A 17,453-nucleotide genomic window follows, 5' to 3' on the forward strand; every position below is an offset into this window, starting at 1 on the left:
AATTTCTGTCTTTTACTTACCCTCAGTTCTTCTGAACCTGTATAAATGTCTTTGTTCTGTTGAACACAAATGAAGATATTTAGAAGAATGTTAGAAATTTCCTGTTCTGGGACATCATTGACTACCATAGTAGGACAAATATAAATGGTAGTCAAAGGTGCCTCATTACTTTAAGTCTTCAAAACAACAGATGGTAGTGAATGATGCGCCAGAACTGAAAATTGCCAACATTCTTCCAAATAAATTTCTTTGTGTTCTACTGAACTGTAAATTCACCCTTGTGTGGTTCAAAACCTGTACATGATTCTTCCTTTTGTGGAACACCAAAAAAGTTAATTGTGTTTTGAAGAAAAAAGTCCTACAGATTTGGAAAAACATGAGCGTAAGAGAATGATAAAAGAAGTTTCATTTCTGTGTAGACTATCTCTTTGAAGCCATGTTGACAAATCCATGTTCAGCTGTGTCCTTAAATAAACATGTTTCCTCATAAAATGTGAATAGTTTTGAAAAAACAAACTTTATTAAACTTGGGTTTAAACCCAGTTTACAAGACCTCATAATTAGCTTTTTGTTAACTACAGAAAGTATTTTGACATTCCAAAGCTTAAGCATCCCTTAATTCATGCATGTTTCCCTTAATGCACTTTTGTGTTGATGACCAGATGTCTTGGTCTATTCAAAGTCACGGCAACACATAACTTATCTGCCTCCATTATGTTTTTTCCACTGGTTTCCATCAGCACAGATGGCTAAAGATGACCAGACCAGTAATTACTCATAAGTGCCTGACCATAGTGGATGCAAATACGGATTGAGGTGACCGTTTGTACTGTTGCAAGCTGGAAACCTTGTTGAGGCTTGGCCCCTTCTTGTTGCCCTTGACCGCTACTTCCTGTTTTGAGGGCCGGTGACCTGTGGCTGTGAGCTTAGCTTGAATGTTTGACCCGTTGACTTGAACCCACAGCATGGGCCTTAATTGTTTATTTCAACCCCGCTCCAAACCTTTGAGACGGTTGGCTGGCCCGACAACAGCCCTTTGGACTTAGGTGCTCATTATACGAGAACATTCATTGTTTCATTTTAGGGCTGCAACAACGAATCTATTTAATAGATTAAAATCGATTACTAAAAGAGTTGGCAACGAATTTCATAATCGATTCATTGTGTCGCGCGACACAGAGACGTTTGATTATAAAAAAAAACTTTATTTGAGCGCGGAGCTGAGTGAACACAGTCGGTCTCTCTCGCAAACTGATGCTAGCAGAGTTCGGCGCCTCAAAGACAGGGCGGAGCAAAAAAAAAAAACGAGGAAAGATACATGGCGGAGGCAGAGAAATCTGCGCGACCCAAGTCATCCAAGGTGCGGGAGCATTTCACACTAAATAAAAAAACTATCACACTATCAGAAAAAGTGTGTTAACTGGAAAATATGAAAAGCGACATGGCATGGGAGCACCACGGCAATGATCCAGCACCTTAAACGCAAACATGTTGGACTCTTTGATGAGGAGAAAGGGAGTTCAACAGCAGGTTAGGTCATTACGGAATCGTACTTTTGTTCCGTTTTGAAGTGAGGAACGTAATGTCCCTGGTACTGGTGTTTACTCGTTATCCAGCTTGACAAGCATGACAAGTTAGCGTTAGCTCGTTAATAACGGATGTAAATCAGGGGTGGTATAGTTACTTTGCATTGCAAGAATAAAGACACGTTTTTATTCTCTAGCTTTTTTTGAACCATTCATTTATCAATCTGTTGTCATGTATAGCTACACTACAAAAAAAGCTTTTCTTAGTAATTTATTTCTCGTTTCCAGTCCAAGTATCTAAAAAAAAAAAAAATCTGATTTGTATTGTTCTTTAGATTTTATAAGTTAATTATTGTTCTGGCAGATCAGGTGGCACTTTATTTTAAAAAAGTCTATATATTTGGCCGATGTAAAGCATACATGTGTATGTTTTTTGTGTTAGTCCATTTTTATTTTATTATTATAACAGCTCAGGGATGTTCAAGGAGCAACATGTTTGTGCAGTTTCTAAAGATTTTAGTTCTGTTTTTGAATAAAGGGTTGGAAATGAATGCTTTTCTTGGTTTATGTTTGTATCCGATTAATCGATTATTAAAAAAATCGATTTTATTATTAAAAAATCGTTAGTTGCAGCCCTATTTCATTTAAACCCCCTGTGGATTTGTACTTCTAATTGGTGGTTGGATTTGTAAGATCAGAGATCTTTGTTGCTGGGAATGATTTTTAAACTTTCGTATTTCTGTTGTCGTCGATCTCTTGCTGCTTCTGCCTCAAGCTGTTATTTGCCGTGCTGCGGCCACGAAAAGCAATCAGACCTCATAAATCTGAATCTCTGCGTAATTTACTGCATTAGATACACTGCGTTTTATGTACCAAAACAGTGTTGCGTTCCTGGAGGGCAAGCGCATTGATCGTCATGTTTGAGTTGGAAAACGGCTTTGTGGTGTGTAGTAAACCTCTTTGACCCTTTGAAAAGACCTTTTGTTTTCTGTTCTTTTCGTTTTTGTTATTCTTCATTTTTGTTTGGTCGACATTCAGGCTGACATCAGCCTGTTGTGCTCAAGTTCAGTCATAGTTGATTGGATGGTGCTTAGGAGAGGAGAGTCATTCGTTCACATCAGGATATGTTTTTTTGTAAATTTTACTCTATGGAAGACAGATTCTTCTGAAACCTTGTATCTCCATATTTTGCCTTGAATCATTATTATTAGTCAGCCTTTGTTTCTCATTGGGCTTAGTATATATCTAACCAAAAAAAAGAATCAAAGTGCTTGTCAATATTGGCAACAGAGTACTCCAAGCTCAGTGAATTTGGACATACAGGGTTTTAACATCGATGTAATGTTAATCGTGTTGTCCCATCTCAGGCTAAAAAAAAATCCTTTGGCATCACCTATTTGTGAGTTGTTGTTTTTTTGACGCATTTAGATGATTCACCCTAGTGTTTTGGTGTGAACCTTTTTGACGTAGTCATTCCGTCCAAAACAGAAACAGAAACTGACATTTTGTTTAGTGCAGGACAAAAGATAGGCTATCATATAATACGACTCCAAGGGCAGTTTGAGAAAGAATATTGTCACAAGATGACCTATGATGTAGGTGCAAACCGGAAAGCTAATACGCTAGAAACACTATCCCAGCCAGCGCAGAGTGGATTCAGAGTTTCACTTGATTTACCTCTAATCCCCCCTCCTCACAGATACATCATGAAATTGAAACTGCATCTCTTTTTCTCCTTCACTTCGTTTCTACTGATAGCTCTTCATCCTCTCTCAGACACTCTAAATCGTCTAGTCATTTAGCAGACGCTTTTAGCGACATACAAATGAGGGAGAACGCAGGGGGTTTGCCATAGAAGAGCTAACATCATCGGCAGCATCTCGCTGCAAAGTAACTAGACCTAGTGCAGAACATATCCTAATAAATGTAAAAAAAGAAAACTGAAGCAGAGGACAGTTGTCATTTTTTTATGTCTTTAAAGGGACGGTTCATCCCCCCCCCAAAAAATTGACGTAATTCCTCTGGTCATTTTAAACCTGTTTGCAGAATCACAGATATTTGAAGAACAACTGCGGTACCCATTGATCAGCATTGGTTTTGTGTTCGTACAACAGAAGTTAAGTAGTACCGCCATTGTTTGGTAACCGACATTCTTTAAAATATCTTCTTTTGTCTTCTGCAGAAGAAACTAACTCAAACAGGTTTGAAATGACCAAAGGTGGAGTAACGGTGACAGAATGTGCTTTTCTGGTAGTGAGGGGGTTACGTGCTTATAGAAGAGAGATGAGTTTTTGAACTTTCTAAAAACAGCCCCGAGAAGAGTTTGATACACCCAATTTGAATGTCCTCTTGAAATTTAGCAGCCGATTAAGTCGTATCTTCACTTCAGCCGTAGCTGTCGGGCTCGGTTGGATAACTCTTTATTTTTTTCCTCTGCGAAGTCCAGATAGGGCATCGTGACTCATGCGTGCGGTCTGGCCATCAGAGCCTCCCTCGGAGAGCCAGTAGGTGTAAGTTAATCAGGAACACAGCATGAGGTGTCGCGGTTTGCCATGAAGTCCACGACTACAAAGAGACGAGAGGCTGAAGGGATCACACGCCGCCGAAGCCGCTGCCATTTTTAGCTCCGACATCACAAGTGCCACAGGGTCCCTTTAATTGTTTCGGCTAATTAATCCATCCGGCGATCCCCCTCCCCTTCCTCCAAATGACATGTGTTTCTCTTCGCTGAGGCTTAAGGGCCAGCGGCTCCACTTCCTCCTTGAAATTTAATTTGGTCCTCGTACGGGGGATGACGAGGGGTTCAAAGATGTTCAGATACCGCAGACGAAGAGGCTGTCCTCCAAGTTGACTCAAAGTTAAGTGCACCTTAACAGGAGCTCTCAGTGCTATGACAAGGCATCTGTTGTATGTTTTTTTTTTCCTGGTTCACGTAAGAAAAAGCTTGTGCACGTCGGTAGAGAGGAAACTTTGTCTTGGGTTGTAATAGTAGTGCTACGTTGCTTTCCATCTCAGACTGAGCCCACAGCTAGTTGACCTGTGGCTGAAAAACAAGTCCCCGGTGGATAGGGTTTCACTGCTCGGCTGGCCTGTAGTTGGTGATCCGTGTCTGGAAGGGGGTTTTCCTTCTCTCTTCTCGACGGGGGCGACCGACGAACAGTGGTGCTTTTAACATGCGACATTTCATGTTCTTGTGTTTGTTGAGAATAAGCAAGCTCGCTGGATTAAAGAAAAGTGAAACTGATGGCTCACGGTCTCTATAGAAATCTGATGCGGTTACTTGCAAAGAATAAACATTCTTGCTAGCTGCACGTCAGAGCTGTTGTGGTTAGCGTGCGTGCCGTGACATGTTGAACTCTGGTGCAGGCGATTCGGTTTCGATCTCTGCAACCGTGCAGATGTCATGCTGCAGAGATGAACATTTTGTACCATTCAGACAATGTTCAAATGTTCTGAAATATTGTTCAGCCTCCACACATGACATCATTGGGTCACTTCAACAACCATGTGAACAAAGAGACGGTTGTGTAATATTTTCATGTACAGTAGACGTAGATAACGGATATTCCTCAAGCGTGTCATGATTGTTGTTTTTTCAGGTACCTCAATGCCATCCAGACGATGTGTCCACACATACTGCGCTATCTGACCACAGCTGTCATCACCAACAAGGACGTCCGCAAGCGCAGACAGGTGCTAAAGGATCTGGTGAAAGTCATCCAGCAGGTATCAGACACCACTTTGGTTTATTTATGGGGGGATGCCGTGCTTTACATTTGTTTGCGCGGTGTGTGCTTCTAGTTGATTGGGGCTTAATTCTAAAGACTAGTTATACTTGATATTACCTAGCAGACAAATTGATGTGAAAATGAATTAAATTTAAATGATCGTTTATAACATTTATGGGTGCACTTTTACGTCCCAGGTAGTGTTTTAAATTGCATTTAATAGGTTTGCTATTAAGTCAAGCTAAGTAGTAAGTGATTTTTTTTATTTGGACAAATTACTATTTATTGAGTGAAATAAATATATTCATGCTTTGAATGCCCTTTTTAATGCATTTGAGTTTTATTACTTCATTTCTAAAATCCATATGGACTACGGTGAAAACTTGTTAGCTTTTTATAATTTAAAACTGTTTATATTTGTATTCCCAGCCTTTTCCACATTCGTAGAACAGTCCACATTTGATCGGTTGGCCCGTTTTATTACGCACCACCCTGTTGGCCAGGTGTTTAATTCTCTGTCGGTCTCCTTGGATTAATCCACACTGGCCTTGCATGCAGCGACAGATGTTTTCTATGGGAGGTTACCCATCACCAGATGAACAACACTGTGCTTCATTTTTTCTCTGATGTTTCAAATGAGAACATGCTTTTATTTGAAGTTAATACGTCCGGCACGCTGCGAGGAATCTTATATTTCACTGCGATTGTGGGAACGAACGAACAAGTGGTGTATATTGGCCTGAAAATGAAAGCTCGCTCTCTGCATCCCAGTTTATCTTTGTACCTCCTCAGCAGGCCGTGCAAGTCTTTAACCCATTAGATTTGATAAATGGTCCTGGACGCTCTGATTGTAGCGTTCCGATGTCTCTGTGTCCAACAACAGTAGCTTCTTCAGAGATCAATGGCACTGAAATCCAAATAAGCGCTTCTCCGCCGAGTTTGCGTGATCACTTAAACATGTGTCCTAAGGTGGGCGCCGTGCACAACCTTCTCCTCTCACGGTGACTCAAGTATCTGTATTATTTAGATCTAGGGAAGACCTGAAGATCACATATCCCAATGGGAATCGTCCCATCAGGGCCTCTGTTAACGGGGTCTTTTAGCTCGTGGGTGTTTATAGACATGGCACATTAGGCAGAGGTTGTGCTCATTAATGTGTGCTTTGACTGAAAATAACCCTGCGTATGGTAAAGATAACACGCACGGTTTTCAAGGGACAGTTCACCCAAAAGGACAAATTTAGGTCATGACAAATGTTTTATTTTTCATCTCCATTTAAATAAATGTTTACATATTCTCTTTTCTTAGGAATCATACACCTACAAAGATCCCATCACAGAGTTCGTGGAGTGCCTGTATGTGAACTTTGACTTTGATAGTGCTCAAAAGAAGCTGAGAGAGTGCGAGGCGGTAAGTCCCAGCTGTTGTTACCTTTTTATTACCTTTCTACGCATCATATCCCTGAACAACTTATCCATTAAAGGCCTAAAGGACCGTGTCTTATGTTGATTCCTGTTTGCCACAAGCACAAGATGAGCTTTTTCCCCACGACATCCCGGCTTTTCCTAAAAGCTCCTGTTAGCTAACGTTCAGTAAGACAGTCGTTCTCAAAAGACCTTGAGCTCATACTTTCTTTAATCGGCTAGCCACAAAGAGCCTTTACATTTGTAACCGTCACAGACGATGCCTCCATCGCACTAATGATGAGTTCGGATGACATCATGCACAATCCTTGATCTCCAATGGGTCACCTGAACTTTCCCAGAACTGGCGAAGGTCATCATCGATGCCGATGCTGTAACCATTCAAACAGCCATGCCTTCTGTTTCAGGCACAGAAAGGGATCTCGGGCGGTCCCGGCGTGCCGTCGTGTCGTTGTGTCACGGGCAGCTGTGGAAGCGGCCCCTCTCTGAGCCTCTGACTAACCATTTGTCATGTTTTTATGATAGCCAGTAATTGTCAGATCAGTGGGATGGATAACAAGAAGTGCTATTGGTGTGCAGGGGCGGACACACACGCTGGAAAGAGCTTTCTGCGGTACAGACAAGCCAGTGATCTGTATTTTTGTTCCCCTTTATAAATGGTCTTCTATAATGGTCACTTCATCAGTTTTCACCCCTGCCCTGCTTTGTCATTCTTTCTGTTTTTACCGTTAAAGCACAGACTGAGTGCCAACACGACACTGAACCGAAGACAAATGCAGGCAAACAGAGCGAGTTTAGTTTCGGTTACGTTCTTTGCTGCGGTTACTGTTGCAGGACACTAAATGGGTCATTGTATGAATCCGGGAGTCTTTTCTAGATTAATAAGGTGTATTTTGAAGTAGATTTAAGGACTTTAGACATTATGTCAGGCAAATAGTTTTCTTAAATCGTATTGCGGTAACTCAAGATAGATGCCTTCGGAAAGGTTACGCTTGATGTCTATTTCTGTATTTGTTTTAATAAAAAAGTAGAAATTTTTTGAAAATTTTCTTTAAAAAGGTGGTATTTTTAACACTATTTATTTGTTGTTATTATTAATACGAAAGGCATCATTTTGTAGAATAACCAAAATTCAGGTAGGATGACCTGTCTAGAACCTTTGCTAAATATTACTCCTGTCCTTCTGAAACATATCCGTGGTTTAAATAAATCCTATTTATTATTAGGCAAGATTCACACTTCGCGTCTCAAACCTTGAGCAGCGCCTCTTTCTCTTTTCAAATGACCCGCTATGCGTGCTCGGCACTACGAAAAGTTAAAATGGAAAAATGTGAGCACCTCATGAGGTCATGACCGCGTCGCCCCCTATTTGCACGTGCCTACCATCTACAGTCAACTTTTTGTTTTTTTGACGAAGTTTGCCGTTTTTCCATTTGGCAGATTTGGACACAAGGTTTCAGAAGGACAGCGACAGAATTTTTGTAACATGTTGGTTTTATCATCATTGTAGGGCAGGAATATACTTTTTTCGCTTTGCCACGTGATTATAAACAACACTGGCACGACACCGAGATTCATTTGTCATTCTATCCCTGGAAAACATTACTTTTCAACATAAATTTGTTTGGTAAACTGCCACGCAAACGCCGCGGCCAAATCTCAAACTGCATGAAGAAGTATTTTGCTTTGAATGAGAGAGTATTTAGAAGTCTCCGTGTGATAAAAGCCAGAAATGGCCTTCGGCGCATTGTTGGTTGCAGTAAACACATTACATTACAAGGATTCATCCCAAGCGTAATTAGCTTGAGTGCCTTTTGCCTTGTGTGCACTTATGTCGAAGCTCTTAAAACTCATTCCTGTTCTCTAAATTATTATGAATTCAAAGACCAATCACACTGCCCTTCGCCTGCCATTACTCATGAACTTTGTTTAACAAGCACCCTGGGTTAAATAGCAGGCTTTTTATAGAAGAGCGAAATAAAGAATAACCCAACTTCACATCGAACCTTCCTGAAGCCAGTGACATGATTTATAAACATTTACTCCTGTGACCATTTCATCGTACCAGATGTTTTTCATTTTGGACGCTTATCATCCAGGGGCACAGAAAATGAGACCCAAATCACCAGTCACATTTTTTCGGTGGGTTTTTGCGGGTCTAACCAATCCAGTCATTTGGGAGATCTCCATTACACTTTGCATGCACGGAGGCTGGGGCTCGTAAGAGTCGGAGTCATTAGCACACCTGCATCTGTGAGAGCCGTCTGGCTGCTGGACCTCCAGAACCGGCCGTTGTACAGCGAGAGCTCCGACCGGGCACCTGGTAAATGAACATTAATTAGTCATGACCCTGATTATGAAAGCCCGAGGCATTATTGGGATCACAAGCTTCAAAACAACTTTCTGGCATGTTGATATAACTGGTTAGGCTCAGATGTACGTCACCTCTAAACGCTCAGGAATATGAGTTTTGGACAGACATGTCTGCAGCCCAGGGCTTTTCCTGTTGGACCGTTGATCCCTCTCAAGTCATCAGTGTCTCTGCTCTTGGCCGCCTTTTACAAACATCTTTACCTTCAAAGTCATCTGTTTCTCTTAACTAATTGGTTGCTAAGTGCGGTGCACTTTAGGAATAAGCCAGCTTAAGGCAAAACTGATGTAGAAAACATGTGCCATATTAATATACGTGACAAATGGGCTACTTTTACTATCCATAAAATGATATTGACACCTTTAATTGGCTTATTTGTTTTTATATAATAATGCTTTATTTGAGTGTCAGTAAAGGACACTAAGATTGCAAAAACAAATGTTTGTGTGTGGGGAGGTTTATATACATAGTTATTATAGTATTGATTTTTTTTTTTATTAAAATTTTTAGATTTATATTTAAGTTAGTTTTAGCAATTTTGGTATGCTTTTGTCATTTTCTAATTTATTTAGTTTTTTTAATTATTATTATTATAGTGTTATTCTTATCTTGGTTCATTTTTTTGGCAACATTTACATTTTTTATTTAGTTTATTTTTCCAATAATTTTATTTTATTTAAATGAAAAGAAACGTTTTCAAAATGTCAGTTTAGTCAACTAAAATAATGTTGCCACACACGCATTTAATATATGAACTCGAACAATTGTTTTTCCAATCAATCACGATTAATCTTAAATTGACAGTAATAACGTAATAAAATTGCCATATTAATAAAAACTCCTGGTGCGTGTAACATGTTTTTGTGTAATTGTGATCATATTAAATTTACGCTACCAGAATAGACCGAATAGATTTTCTCCCAAAGCAACTGCCGTTTACGAGCAATTCCTTTGCATAAAATCAGTGGCCGTGGCTCCAGAGGTCTGCAGGCTTGCGTGTCCAACTGGACACCGTCCTGGATCTGTAGACACTCACCGCATAGACGTTATGGGTTTTTCCTCGAGCTGTGGATCATCGCATTGCTTATTTTGCATCGTGATCATCTTATCCTGCTTTAGCCAGTCCGCTTTTCTACTTTGTCCTCCTCCAGTTGATCCATCTCAGTGAAGAGCCGCACAATGGTTGGTTTCATAATGGTGTATGTATTGCATTAAACATAGAAACAACCTTTTTTAGCACTGTTTTCAACTTTTGTAGAGACTAGGAAAAAATCAAAGAAAACGGCACTTCCAGTAAACGGAACTCAAGTTAATTTTTTTTCGTTTAAATTCTTACAGCGCTGTTCTCTCTCTGAAAACCTCAACAGTTATTGTAGCACTCAAGTGAACTGTTATCAGCTCGAGATTAGTCACTGTCAATGATAAAATGTGTGTTGGCTGATAGGGCCGTGGTCATGTAGTTAGGATTTCTTCAAGCAGAACCTCGCAGATAGTAGCTCTCAAAGCCTAAGCAAACAAAGCGGGGCACGCGAGCGCAGGAGACGTTGAACGAGGACTTCACATGAACCGTATAGAAACGGCAGGGGCTCACACATGTCTTCAGCCGTGTGGAATGCACGACCATACTTGCTTTTGACTGCTCTCCATCTGAGAGCCAAGGGCACGAGAGCTCCAGTGCAGGGTTTGGTGGTTCGTCATTTGAAAGCAGTGGCATCGTAAATCAGTTCAACCGCGTAATCCAGCGGACCCCACGGCAGTGGGCAAGACAAACGCCGATAAGCCACAGCCATTGCGGTGGGTTCGGGGGCTGGATCTGTTCCTGCCCCGTTTCATGTGGGGACTGTGGAATGCCAATATCTGCGGTTGGTTTAGAGTGCAGAGAATGACCCCAGTTTTTTTTGCCCCAGATAGGGATTTTCTCTTTTAAGGATATCTAATATGTGCGAGCTATAGGACTCTCTTGGCCCTCGCAGCAATGCATTTCCGTAATTCTCTGGAATTCTGTTTACATTTTTCCTCCTTTTGGCTTTTTCATCCTGTCGTTGTTCTGCAACCAGTTACTGTTAACAGAGGCCTCTGACTTCAGCTGGGAGTTTATACGAACTATTAAATATAAACGGATCTGTCCGTTGTGTTTGTTTAGCCGCAGACGGGTCTGTGTTCCAATGAGTGTGCCTATAACATGCAACGATGTGTAATCATTTCAATCTTTTGAAGGTGCTGGTGAATGACTTTTTCTTGGTGGCGTGTCTGGAGGACTTCATTGAAAACGCTCGGCTGTTCATCTTCGAGACCTTCTGCAGAATTCACCAGTGCATCAGTATAAGGTAAGAGGAATGGTTAAAGTCTTGAAAAGTAAAATTCAGATGTCCTTTAACACAGAAGATAGACTTTGAAAGTAAAATTTACTACTAAAGATCCCTCTGATATCATAGTCTTACAATTTCACACAAATAAGATCATTACTTTAGTTTTTATTTATGATTATAATTTTACTGCTATTCACGCATAATCCTAGAGTGTTGCTCCTACAGTTTCACTTAAAAGGATTGTTCAAAATGAAATTCTCTCATCTACCGTCCCGCTTGGTTTTCCGTTCATACAATGGAAGTGGATGGAAAAGCATTGCTTGGCTACCAACATAATTAAAAAATTAAATTTTTGTTCTGCAGAATAACAAGTCACAGAGGTTTGAAATAAGAATTTTCATTTTTGTGTGAACTGTCACTTTAAAACGGACAAATTGAAGTGATAAAAAAGAAGGTAGCCGGTCTGAAAATCTGTTGCTTCCTGTTTCCTCTTCCATTCCCACTCCGCTCTGATAAGTTTTTATGACTAGTGTGCTGGAGGAAGCGTGTCCAGAGACCGGCTGCCAGTGCCTCAATCTCACACATGCAGACACGCATTCAGAACCAGACATCTCAGGCACATCCACCCATCTGTTTCGAAGCATATCTGAAGGGTCTACATATTGGCCCTAAGGAGGATGTTAATGGCTGGGCTCCGTCTGTGGCAAATACGGCAGATCGGTCTACAAGGCATTTTATCGTAAAGCCTTCTATAGCAATCTTGACATGTGCTCATTAGCGCGGAATTGTAGTCCTGTAGAAAATACTGCCTGAGGTGATTTGCTTTGAGCTTACCAGTCCAAAACAAGGCAGAGATTGAGATAGATGTATGTTTTTGCTCAATGTCTGTCTTCTGATCTTCTTTCAGACGTCCTGGTCTGCGTTCTGAGTGCGGCAGGTGTTTTATTGCCACTTTTCTCTGGTTACGCTTTTTATTGCCGCTTCTACGATATTTAAACGGCATTGTAGGTTTCCAGAGAAGACACGCGATGGTTTCAGTCCCCAAGATTTTCCATTGGTGGAAAAGATACGGTCTTTATGGAAAGGGCGGTTTGGGCGGGTGTCACTGGTTTCCCTCTGCCTGGTTCCTATTAGCCTTCCGCTGACAGAGTAAAGAGCAAAGAGGCCGCGTTGCCCTCCCGCCTGTTTAATGAGCTTTCATAACTACTAGTCTTGGAGCATCTGTCCTGCATTCTTTAACAGAAAGCACTTGACAGCGACTTGAGTTCCGCTAACAGGTTGCATCTACATTGGGAGATTTATGACATCCTGGAAATCCCGAATGGTCCATGTTCAAGCTCACCAACACGATATCGTATACCACGTTTGATGAAAAGCTGTATTTGTAAAGTGGTTTTCAGGCTTTTCTTAAAATTCTCCAGTGCGTTATCAAACTGTAGTCACAGGATTTCTCAATCTGTTATTTATTTCCTAAGAAGTGCAACCACTCGGTGATCTAAAACCGGCCGTGCTCAGGTTCGCACACTATTTCCATGCTTCATGTACGGCCTAATTGCTCTCTGCATTTTCAGCTCTGTATAAAACCAAGACGGGCCGTAGTCAAGGTTGAAACATGGAATGCGATCAGCCTCCATCCAAATCTCTTGTTGCAGATAGTCTGGAATTGATTTGGAGTTCTGGCTCTCCTAGGCGCTCTTGTTGCAATTGAATCCATTTTCTTGTCAAACGCCACAAAGGTAATGGTAAACTAGGAAGCTGAATGGTGATTGCTGTTTATCTGTTCAAGTTAGTAGCTTATAAAAGTCGCCCGAATTACATATTATGTCTGTTAAATTAAATTATAGGGGATTGGGAAGAAGAAATCCATTTTTGATTTGAGTGCATGTCATAGATACAGTATGCAGACGCTTACGGCAGTAAATTTTGGGATCAAATGAATATTATGCCAATTTTTATCAGCTTCTTTTATGTTTAGCCATAGGGGTACTCAGAAATATTGGGCTTTTTTGCGTTTGGCTGCATCTAGCTGAAGAAAGACCACAAGTACAAATTCAATTGTCTTTCATCAGACTCGTGTGCATGGACTGCTGTTAACTTCCGGTCTATGTTTGTTTATCGGTATGGCTAATGTCTAATATGTAATTTTATCATATAATAATTGTATTCAATAAAGTGTGTCCTGTAGTTCGGTCTAGGGCTGGGCAATCTATCGTATGATTCTCATGCTCTGTTTCTCAACGAATTATGTTTAAATGCGCCACATCCGAAAGCCAGAGGGCGCTCCATTATGGGAAACAAAAGAAGAACTATTAGTTCCAGGAAATGCCTGTGGTCATATTCTATCACTTCTTCAAATCTTTTCAGGTATTTTCATGATAAGTAAATTTATCACGATGATGTTTGAGGACTTTTTCAAATGCATGTTGTAAACGACTCGTAGTGATTTGAGCAGTACTTCCTACAGATCACAGAGCCGTAGTTCACGGAAGGGCTGTGCATAAAACACAGAACAGGTTTAGACATGTATAATTAGTTTGAAAAAGGGCTGCACAATATATATTGCAATTCAATCGCATATTAAGAAACCGTATGAGGCATCTAGCGGTTTAGCTTGGTATCACAGTCTAAATTCAAAATACTGGAGAGACAAGTTTAGCCGAGTAACGGTTCTTCTTGGTTTCTTTTCCTCATTATAAGAAGTCATCTACAGGCACTCAATTATTTGTGAATGTGTACTGGAAGTTAAGGGCACCTATGCGTTTTTCATGATGTTGCTTTGAAACTGTCTGTAGGCACTTTCTTGCATGTTAGTGACATCTACAGTCTATGGCATTATCATATCCTGGTTCTATTAATTTCTCACTTAACTGCACTTGAAAATAATTGTCCACATGACAAATGGTCCACCACATGGATCTCTGGTGCTCTAATTACTATAACAGTTTGATTTAACCATCCATTTTAAACATGGTCTTTGTGTGCCTTCATATGCAAATATTTAACAAATTTATGTATAGAAAAAAATATGAGTAAAATATGAGTAGTCAGCATCTCTTTCTGAACGTGCATTCACAGTCAATCTCTTTTAAATTCTATTGCTCCGGGTGTGAGACCCGTAACCCCACTCCCACCGGCCTGGAATCGGAATTGGATAAATCAACCGTGAGGAGCCCAGTGCATGTAAGGGGTCGAAGTGAAAATGATCCTTACCCTTCACCCCCCACCCCAGAGGAGCAGGTTTAAGGCTGTGTAAAATGAGACCGCAGTGAGGGGAGTCAAGCTGCTTGGCTTAAACCGCCCTGTCAGGCACTTACGCTTGAGTGGCTCATTTATCCAGCCTCTTTCTTTCCCCCAATTATTTTCAGTCTTCGTGTATTTTTTTGTTTTACTCCATACCTTCATTTATATTACTGGGGCGCTTTTAAGTTGCTATCCAATACAAAACGATTCTTTCTCTCTTCGAGTTAAATTTCGTCTGGGAGAAATTAGATTAGTGCGTGTGGGCCTTTTCATTGTGCTGAGGCAGTGGTTGACCTTGGTCTTTGGTTCAGCTAGTCCAGAGGGTCGGCTCCCCTTAGACGAAACATGATCTTATTTGATTTGGGTGGTTTTTGGACTCTGGCTTGACTGACATGTGTCATGTCTTAATCGGATCGTTGAAATAACGTTCTTTGCCTCTGGTGTCAGTCGGGTCAGTGAACACCGACGAGAACAGAGTTTCAGTTGTTTATTGATCGTCTGAGTGTCTTCCAATACAAGCAATTTAGCTTTTAATTAACTCTTGGGTTGTATTTATTTTTATATTGAAGCTTCACCAAGGGTTTAGGCTTGGAATGGATGAGTCGCTTTCCAATCTTCCCCATGTTTTAATTGGTTTCCTGTTCCTTTTCAGCTGTAATTGTTCATCAGCGTACAGCTCGCTTTGCCGTATACTCTGGGGCCGCCAAAGAGCTTGGATTTCATGTCCCTGCTTTAACCCCTGGAGTCGACAGGCATTCGTTCTCCCATACCAAGTGTCACTGCATGATGTCGGACATGTGTTAGCCATCACCAACTTGGAACTTCTGATGTGACAACCGGCACATTCGTTGGCAGCTAGCTTTTGAATAATGAGCTTTATGACCAATCTACCCTGTCACGCATCGTTTTTTAAGGGTTTCACTGGGATTGAAATGATATAAGCTGTCATCTCTGCTTGTCTCCAGACCCGTACCATTGACGCGGCGGGTGATTGAGTTAACCTTTCACTGCGTGAGCCAATTAGTTGTTTGGATCTTGGCTGTAGGCTTAGCTTTAAGAACCGAATTGGACAAGCTTCCTTTTTTCCAGCTAGCATTAAATAAGCTCAGAAGATGATTTGAGGGTTCGCACAGAAAATGCCACAAGGGGGCCCGCTGTAGAATTAATATTTGGGATCAAAGAACGCTAGAACGCCAGCTGCCACCGTCCTCCCTCAATGACACATCCATGGAAGTGACCAGTCAAAGATCATAGGAAACATCTGGCTTTTATTTATGGACAGCAGCCCCAAAACACAAGGGAATGGTCAGTAGAAGTCAGTAGTGAATTTACAATCCAAACTTATTGGATTCTGTCTCCGAAACATGTTGTTTGTCTCTCGCCATCAGTTACGGACGCACAATGATGTAGTTGTATTCCCTTTTGAATGGCTTTCTTAGTTTAGGTGCAATTAGCATCATGGCCTTGCTTACATAATGTAAGGCATTTGTCACTCCTGAACAGATTGTTAAACGCTGAGGTATGACAGTAAACCCATTATCATCCAGCACTTTCCATCAGCACTTTAAACCTACGTGCACACACACGAACCGCTCGGCGAGCTTGTTATATAGCTCCCAATTTTCACATAATACCATCAGCGTATATAATGTTCTCTCTCTACCATAGTTTGTACTAATGGACTCTTGTTTTCCTCGCAGCATGCTGGCGGATAAGCTGAATATGACTCCCGAGGAAGCAGAGAGATGGATCGTGAACCTCATTCGCAATGCCAGGCTGGATGCCAAAATCGACTCCAAACTGGTGAGGGACACTCGTATTATTTCAATCCCGTTCGTCTGCCTCCCTCCTCCAATAGCAAACGATTGATAGACGCTGCTGCTGTGGTGTCCTTTAATTAGTCGGAAAATCAAATTCAGCTGCTATTGTGTAAGATTATATTCTGCTTTGATAGATAAAGTAGGAACAATCAATTACGTCAGTCATTTCGCCCTGTACCTGACAAAAAAAAGGCTTGCTCGCTGCATCCTAGCTCGAGGGTAGACGGACTTTGTCATTACCGACACTGCATGTCGTGACGCCTCTTTAAACAAAAAGCCCTCTGATCTCACAAATCACATGGAATTCTCTGGAATGACCTAGAATTAACTTGTGTGTGTCGTTTTAGCTGACTGTGTTGAGACTGTGAATATAAAAAATAAAGACGCATGAGAGAACAGGAAAGCGTGTTTGCTACGTTGACATCAATTTCATCTTCTCTCATATCCTGCAGGGTCATGTAGTGATGGGCAACAACGCCGTTTCGCTGTACCAGCAGGTGATTGAGAAAACCAAGAGCCTTTCATTCCGCAGCCAAATGCTGGCCATGAACATCGAGAAGAAGCAGAGCAACGCCAACAAGAATGAGGTCAGAGCATCTACTCCTCCAAACTTCTTTTCTCACCGCTTAAATTTGCTCTCGCCTCTGTTTGTCTTGATTCCTGTAGTTTACGCAAACAAATGATCTATCCAAAGTGCGTTCCTAAGAATGTTGAATGGCATTCAACCCTTTTATGTTGTTAAACTTGCTCATTTTGCGTCGAGCGAGTGCTTTCATCACGGTGTTTTTCTTCAAAGGCCTAATGACAAGGTAGCACAGGCCAGCCATAAAGAAGAGGGTCCGAGTCCGGTGACTCACCTCAGCAGAGTAAATAACGCTCGCACACAAACGTCTGTGGAGTTCCCTGCGTTTGGAAGTCACCACAGATGTTTTGCTCGGGGTCCAGTCAGTATTTGTTTGATCTTAGCTCCGTGTGTGCGTGCGCGAGCGAGCGCGCTGATTGGCCCACCGAGACCTAGAATGTACACTCTCTGTC

The 17,453-nt window shown here is 41.3% G+C and overlaps 1 protein-coding gene across 1 annotated transcript in view; it reads left to right on the plus strand.

Annotated features, from left to right (window-relative positions):
• The window catches only part of eif3ea (eukaryotic translation initiation factor 3, subunit E, a), a 32,725-nt gene that overhangs the window by 14,707 nt on the left and 565 nt on the right, over positions 1–17,453 (plus strand). The window contains exons 8-12 of the mRNA XM_056762806.1: positions 5,126–5,252; positions 6,563–6,664; positions 11,267–11,376; positions 16,299–16,401; positions 16,871–17,005. Coding sequence (XP_056618784.1) covers positions 5,126–5,252; positions 6,563–6,664; positions 11,267–11,376; positions 16,299–16,401; positions 16,871–17,005 — 577 coding nt within the window. The remainder of the gene's footprint in view (positions 1–5,125; positions 5,253–6,562; positions 6,665–11,266; positions 11,377–16,298; positions 16,402–16,870; positions 17,006–17,453) is intronic.

Source organism: Triplophysa dalaica, chromosome 12, assembly GCF_015846415.1.
Source record: "Triplophysa dalaica isolate WHDGS20190420 chromosome 12, ASM1584641v1, whole genome shotgun sequence".
Classification (NCBI taxonomy): Eukaryota; Metazoa; Chordata; class Actinopteri; order Cypriniformes; family Nemacheilidae; genus Triplophysa; species Triplophysa dalaica.